Source organism: Narcine bancroftii, chromosome 6 (genome assembly GCF_036971445.1).
Source record: "Narcine bancroftii isolate sNarBan1 chromosome 6, sNarBan1.hap1, whole genome shotgun sequence".
NCBI lineage: Eukaryota > Metazoa > Chordata > Chondrichthyes > Torpediniformes > Narcinidae > Narcine > Narcine bancroftii.
In genome coordinates this window covers 235,301,145-235,309,451 of record NC_091474.1, presented here as the reverse complement: position 1 = coordinate 235,309,451, position 8,307 = coordinate 235,301,145, and the positions used below count along the sequence as shown (strand labels likewise).

Genomic DNA, 8,307 nt, shown 5'->3' with positions numbered 1-8,307 from the left:
CTTGAAGGGTCACATTTCAATGAGAAGTTTAGGTTGCCTCTGTGATCCAAATGAAAGTTCTGCAAAGTAGGCACCCAATCTGTGTTAGGTTTCTTCAGTGTGGAGGAACCACATCACAAGCAGTAAGTACAGCATAATGCATTGAAAGAGTGCAAGTGGAATGGTGCTTCACTTTTCAAGATCTCAAGAAGGGTCAAAACATTGTATTTCTCTGCCGACAGATGTTGTTTGATCTTTTGAGCGTTTCCACACTTTCTGGTTTTATTTTGGATTTCCAACATCTACAGAATTGTATTAAACTTTGAGTTATGGATTGTGGGCTTTGGCCCGTGAAGTTTGATGTTACCTATAACATACTACTTCAGCATACATCATTAATTCGTCATTTTAACTTTTTCGACAAGTTTACCCTAAACTGGATGACCAAGAAATGGAACTCCCCATAACATCCCCATCCCTCTATCATTTGGTGAACATTCCTTTAATAATATATAAAGAAGAAATTATTTAAAACATTCTTGATAGGGATACAATTATAATGTGGCTTATTTGTTTTTTTTTTGGCTTCAATAAGAATTTTCAGAGATTAAACCATCTCACCCTATACATGAGCCTGATTGCTAAGATTTATAATCTTTAAGCATAAGTGCAGGTATAGAAATGGGAGGCAAACTTCAAAATATTTCTGGAAACAACGGTTGCCAGTTTCCATTATGAATTATGGCGTGGTGAAGCGTCTGTCTCATTCTCATTTAAATATTAATCAGATTCAAGTATTCAGTTTCATGAAGACACAAGAGACTTCAGATGCTGGAATCTGAAGCAGAAAACAAACTGCTAGGGGAATTCAATAGGTTGAGCAGCTTTGGTAGGGCAAAATTTATCCATTTTCATGAGATGGATACCAGCTAATTTCATTCGGATAAAAGAATTAACAAACCCAAAGTAGTCACTCTTGTTTATCCCTCCACATGTTTTTTTTTTGCTTTTCAAAATATGGTCATGTCCTTGATTACAAGAACATTGATTATATCATTTAAAAAACAGCAAAATCTTGCAGGAATGAACAGAAATAGCAGAATCATTGCATGTACAGTAATTGTTAATTCAATGGCGAGGCATTTCAGCCCTGACCAGCTTACTAGACAACACTGAATTCAATACTTACAGATAATTATTCTTCTCCAGAATAAGCAAAAAAGTCTTGATTTAGAGTTTGTGTGAATGCAAAGCACATGGAGTGCTCGTGGAATGTAAAGACCTACAACAGCTTACAAGACTGGAACTTATTTGAAAGTTAACAAGCATCCTTGAGGGCTCGAAGAGGAGGAAAATGCGTGCTCTTTTAGCTAACCTGGCCTTTTGGCCCACAAAGACGTGTGAAGGAGGAACTGCAAGACATTTCAATCCGTAATAACGCATCTGGTTTTGACAATGTTTTGTTCTCTCTTTTGTAGGACACATCGGTAGACCCAGGAGAAGATGTTGCTCTCCTTTCCGTCAGTTTTGAGGATGCTGAAGCCACTCAGGTGTTTCCCAAACTGTACCTGTCTCCTAGGATTGAACAGTAAGTTTTTCTGTATCTCCAGTTAAATTACCAAAAAAATTCTCAGATCTCATAGAATTTTACATGGTTCTCTGTTATGCTTTTTGAAGTAATAATCTGTGTTCGAGTGTCAATCATCAAATGCAGACTTTCCCTTCAGAAGATTGCCTTGGTGTATGTTTGTTTTCATTATTTTAATTCAACCAATTCCATATTTTAAGATATAGAAAATAAAGATCTTCAGTGTTAAATGTAAGATTTATTTCTTAAGTCTTATAACTCAAGGGGACAACCTCAAACTGCACTGCTCCATCTAATCGTCCCAAATACTCTTATATGTGATTGACAAGATGCAAGTAGAGAGGTTTTGAGCGATGGCAAGATCAAGAGGGTAAGAGTGAGGGTAATCATCTTTGGCGTTCTGCCTGAATGGCAAGAAGCAATTAGCTAGTTTCCCAGAGAGGTGTGGAAATAAAATCTTGGTTGTTCGCATTGCATGCCATTGATCTGGAAAGGATTTGGGGCCATTGAGTCACACAGCATTGAAACAGGCCCTTCAGCCCAACTTGCCCATGCCGATCAAAATCTTCCACCCGTACTTGTTCCATCTACTTGTGTTTGAGTATATCACTCTAAATCATCCTATTCATGTACCCATCCAAAACATTGCAATATTACCTGCCTCTACTACCTCCTCTGGCAGCCCAAGCTATACATCCACCGTGTGAAGAAGTTACTCCTCAGGTTCCTGTTAAATCTCTTCCCCATCACCTTAAACCTATGTCCTCTGGAGTCCCATTCTCCTTCTCTGTGCAAAAGACTCACTCCAATCACCTGATCTATTCCTGATGAGCAGCCAGAATATAGAGATAATATTAAAGTAGGAGATGATATTTAAACACAATCAAGAGTAAAGGGGAGCTTGATTGATTTAGGTAGGATATTGGGCTGACATGGCTGATTAAGTTTTGGGTCAATAAGTCTGAGGTAAGACTAGAGAAGCAGAATAAACTTTAGAGTATAAACTCAATTGTGACATTTCAATATTAAACAGCACTGGAGGAAAGGGTGTATGATATACAGATGTTTAAAACAGCAATGGGTATGGGAATGGTGGACAGTTGTTTGTGATTATAGAGAACAAAGTACAGGGACAAAGTGATACAACATTTATACATGGTTTATCGTCATCTGGCACAATTCTTTTTATTCACAATGTGACAAGGGAAGTATAATGACGTCTGAAAACATACTGTAAACTGCTGCTTCTGATACATGGCAACAAACAAAAAAAAATGCAAGAAAATATAGAAAACCTTTTTTTTCCCCTATGCAATCAGATGGATTTTTTTGTTGAGACAGTCAAAATAGTTAATTTTGTTTGTTGAGATGGTCAGGATAATTAAGGTGTCAACAATTTATTAATATGTTGAGAATATTTACTGTGGTTGTAAGAATGACAACAACAAAACAAACATAAAAACAACAATTATTACAGATCCTGGTGACTGGGATGAATAAGTAAAAAAGGAACAAACCAGGAAGAGCTACAAAAATTGAAAGCGGAGAAAAACCTGCAGGAAATATCAGGAAAAGTATAGGGAACTTCAGAATGTGTCGGAATAGATGGATTTGAAAATACAGGTACATCATTCCTTGAAAGTGATATCACAGGTGGATAGGATGGTAAAGAGAGTTTTTGGCATATTGGCATTCATAAATCAAAGTATTGAGCACAGGAGTTGGGATGTAGTGGCAAAGTTGTTTGAGATATTGGTGAGGCCAAATTTGGAGTGTTTTGTGCAGTTTTGGTCACTTGCCTACACGAAAGATATCATTAAGATTGAAAGAGTACAGAGAAAATTGACAAGTATGTTGCCTGGACTTGTGTACAGGTCCTTTAACAAGAGTTAATAATGAAAGCTGAATGACTTTGCACTTTGTCATGATGTACTGTAATCAAAAATAACAACACACAATTGACATATTCTCACTAAAAGGCCAAGTTGTAGTGAAAGATTAAATGAGTTAGGACTTTATTCCCTGCAACATTGGAGAATGAAGAGAGATTGGACAGTTCAACAAAATTATGATGGGTATGGATAGAGTAATGCAAGTAGGCTTTTTCCAATGAGGTTGGTTGAGAGAACATGGGTTATGGGTGAAAGGTGAAATGTTTAGGGGGAGCATTCATGGGAACCTCTTACAGGAGGAGCTGGCAGTATACGTGGTGAATTCAGGTTTGATTTTGATATTTAAGAGAAGTTTGAATAGGTACATGGATGGGATGGATCTGGACGATTATGATCGTGGTGCAGGTTGATGGAACTAGGCAAAATAATAGTTCATCACAGAATAGATGGATTGAAGGGCCTGTTTCAGTTCTGTCATTTTATATGGTTCTATGTAAATGAAAACAAAGTGGTTATGATTAAACCATGTCTCCTTGATAACTGATAAAACAATCCTATAAATGAAAGTAAGGAGCATGGTACATATTGTTAGTATCGGAGGGAGAGGGTTGCATGCTGGGTATCCCAAAGAAACTAGTCTTGAATTGTGATGATAGTGTAAGAAAAATATTGTCTGTGACGAAAACCGTGACATTTTATTGAATGACCAATCCACAGGACTTCACGATTTTCATTCAAGGATTTCACGGAAAAAGTTTAAAGCATTGAAGATGCCCCAACGATAACTCTTTGGTTGAGGCCTCCTATTGTGGGATCCAGAAGGAGATAGAAATTATGCTGGACAATGAGTCTAGAATGAAGGAGCGTATTCTAAAAGTAGAGTGTGGTCTATTAGAAGTGAATTGAAGAAATATTTTTACATCAAGAGCACACAAAAGTCCTGGGGAAAATCAGCAATTACATCAGAATGTTGGTAGAAGTTTGGAACACTTTCTTAATGGCACTTGATGTTAGGTCAGATGTTAATTTTAAATCTAAGGCTGATAGAATTTTGTTCATAGACTATATGGATAGAGATGGTTATACATTCTTTTATGTGAGTCACATATATTCTATGATCTTATTAAGTAGCCACTAAGTTGAAGTTTGAAATAGAATACAGGCATACCCTGCACAACATGGTTTTAAACATCGCGGGTTTTGATGTAACGTGGTCAGTCCCTGTCCAAAGTGGGCATTCACCGTCCTTGGCAAGCACCGTGCCGAGCGGGCAGTGGCCGTCCTGGGCAGGTAATCATCACCCCAAGCAGGCCGTCATCATCCCGAGCTGAAGGCTGGCGTCCGACGATCACCTGGCTCTGTGTCTCCACAGCCCCGAGACCACCTTCACCCCCACCCCTCCTCACCTGACGGATCGTGCACGATGAGCGTTGTGGCTTGAGTTTGCCGGAGACAGGCCGGGGGAGCTGGAACTTAAGAAGTGCAAACTACATTCGACAAATATTCTCTTCAATAAACAATGTTCACTTAGTGCTGATATAACCATTACAGCACAGAAATATATCCAACTTCTCCTTAAATGCTAATATCGAACCACACACTCTCTTAGTAAAGAAGTCCTCCCTCATGTTTCCTCTAAGCCTTTACCCCTTACTTTCAACCCATGTCCTCTCGTTTGTATCTCCCCATTTCTTAAAGGGAGATAGTCCACTTCAACTCTGTCTATACCCCTAATAATTTTAAATACCTCAATCAAATCTCCTCTCAACCTTCTAAGCTCCAAAGAATAAAGACTTAACTTATTTAACCTTTTCCTATAACTTGGATCCTATAACCCAGTAAATCTTCTCTGCACTCTCTCCAATTTGTTGATATCTCTCTTATATTTTGGTGACCAGTGCCTTGTACAATTTTAATATAACATCCTGGCACCTATTCATATGCTGTCATTTATAAAGGCCAACATACCATAAGCTTTCTTCACCACCCTACCCATATGTGACTTCACCTTCAGGGAACTATGTACCATTATTCCTAGATCTCTCTGTTCTACTGCACACTTCAGTGCCCTATTTTGATTCGCCCTACCCCAAAGTGTAACACCTCACACTTATCTGCATTAAACTCCACCTGTCATCTTACAGCCCACTCTTCGAACTGGCCTAAATCCCTCTGCAAGCTTTGAAACCCTCCTTTGCTCTCCACAGCTCCACCTGTCTTAGCATCATCCACATACTTACTAATCCAATTTACCACCCCATCATCCAGATCATTAATGTATATTACAAATAGTAACAGACCCAATACTGAACCCTGAAGCATACCACTAGTCACCGGCTTCCAATCTGACCAACAGTTATCTACCTTTACTCTCTGGCATCTCCCATTCAACCATTTTACTACTTCAATGTTAACACCTTCCTAACTAAGCTTCCCTGAGGAACCTCATCAAAGTCCTTACTAAAGTCCATATATACAACATCCACTGTCTTACCCTCATCAACTTTCCTAGTCACCTCCTCAAAAAATTCTATAACGTTTATCAAACACGTTCTTCCCCTCGCATTAAAAATCTTTGTCATTTTTTAGTTTTACATATCCCTTTTAAATATTTTATCCACATATTTGGATAAGAGTTCTACGTAAAAGAATAAATAATTATAGGAATGGCAAGTATTACATTAAAGTACATTGTAATAATGCTATGAATAGTGTTGTTTTCCATAACACTGAACTTGTTTGGGGCATTTTGGTACATATATATTGAATATAAATGGTGTTGCTGCATTCAGCACTCCTCAGATGCTGAAGTCAATAAGATCAGAGTACTTCTGATATTTGGTTTAATCATTTGCCTTAGTTAATGATTACAGTCATTAGTATTTCAAAATAGAGGGCATAGTTGAGGACGTTTCCTCCTTCCTTGCTCAGTATTTTGTTCTTTGATCAGTTGCAATTTTATGACATAAAACCGCTTAACATACCACAGTCTGATTGTTTTTTGAGTAATTTAGCACTTTTCCAGACACTTGGTAGTTTGTTCATATTTTGGGTGAAGTTGTAAAATCAATAAAAGAACACGTTGTTTTATTAATTGTGCCCTGAATGCAGAGTAGATGGCCATGATTTTCCAAACATCAATAGCGAAAGAATGACGGATTTATAGAATAGACCATGGATATCCACATAATTAGGAAATAAGGAATGGGTTTGTACTTTCTGAATAAATGGCCTAGTCAAAAATCATCCCACCGCACCTTGATTTGTTTAAAAATTAACAGGTAAACCACACCTTTAAGTTTGCTGTGCATGTTAAATTCTGAATTGTTTAGCTTCAAAAGCAATGTTGAACATTTAGTGGCATTAATAAATCTTGCACTGATCATTTCCTTGGTTTCAGGATGTTATCTGAATCGCTGAGCATATAAATCTCTCCTGATGATTTTTTACATCATGACTAATGACCAAGTGCCCCGTGACATTCTTTGCTGTGATGAGTTTAGAGAATGAAAGTTGTCATCAGCTTTTCAAAAAAAATATGCGTCTTTTCCAATCATCTCCACTCCTTGTGTGTTTGCGCGTTGTGTGTGTGTGTGATACTAATGTGACAGATCATATGGCCAGCTCTCTGCCTTTACCAGAAATAAATGGGCAGCTTGCTTTCAATCTTTTCATTGAAGATTTAAATTAATAATAATACTGTCATCTGAAAGGAGTTTAAAATAGATTTCAATCAATAAAAAGACAATCTTCTTCTTCTTTGGCTTGGCTTCGCGGACGAAGATTTATGGAGGGGGTAAATGTCCATGTCAGCTGCAGGCTCGTTGGTGGCTGACAAGTCCGATGCGGGACAGGCAGACACGGTTGCAGCGGTTGCAGGGGAAAATTGCAGGGGAAAACCCAAAAAAGACAATATAGCGTCAGAAACACTTAAAACTTATTTGACTGCATGTGGCAAAACTGAATTTTCATTCATTACCCATTGTTTCATTTAGTTTCTCTTCAACAAGAAGGTAATCACTGACATCCACTGGGTGTGAATGAAGGAGCACGAGTAACTACAACCAGTGACATTTTAAGAAACTGTATTCGAAATTCGGCTTTGTGTTCTGTTTTGAGAGAGCTTTTGACTTCCTTTTGTCTTCCGATCACAACTTCTTGTTCGCCAATTTGCACAAATAGGACATTTTTAAACATTATTTTGCAAGTCAACACACAGTCTTTTCAGCAATTTTTTTTTTGCTTTTATTGATTTTTCAATTATTCTTAAGAAAATTAAATTATAATTATGTCAGTAAGACGAAGAAGACGGTTATAGACTTCTGGAGGAGGACGGAAGTCACTCTTCGACCCGTATAAATGGTGCTGAGGTGGAGATAATATACTACTTTGTTTCTAAGGTAAACAACTTGTTTGGCAGCAGCAAGAATCTCAGTACACCTGTATATTGTACTTGTGTATATCGCAATAAACTCATAACTCAAGTGACTTGCTTAGTCCACCCATGTTGATGCAATGGCTAATAATGCGCACCAGTACCTGTACTTCCACAAAAGCCTGAGGAAATGTTGCCTGCATCTGTTAACAATTTCAACAAGTCCTTCACTGAAAGTATCCTAGCAGGGTGCAACATTTGCACTGTGTGATGCTGCCACAAAACAATGAATTGCATGACTATGCTCTTGACAATAAATTCTGATTCTGATCACTGCATGGTACGGGATGTGATCCAACCAAGACTGCAAAAATATGCAGAGGTTTCGAACTTGGCTCAGCCTGTCACACATTTCTCCCCACCCCTCCGTTGACTCTATCTCTCACTCTCACCTGCTTGAAAAAAGCAACTAA

The 8,307-nt window shown here is 38.1% G+C and overlaps 1 protein-coding gene across 8 annotated transcripts in view; it reads left to right on the top strand.

The window, feature by feature from the left end:
• The window catches only part of babam2 (BRISC and BRCA1 A complex member 2), a 243,420-nt gene that overhangs the window by 138,268 nt on the left and 96,845 nt on the right, over positions 1–8,307 (top strand). For all 8 annotated transcript variants that reach the window (XM_069887730.1, XM_069887731.1, XM_069887732.1 and 5 more), the window contains one exon: positions 1,458–1,567. In XM_069887730.1, the coding sequence (XP_069743831.1) occupies positions 1,458–1,567 (110 nt within the window). The remainder of the gene's footprint in view (positions 1–1,457; positions 1,568–8,307) is intronic.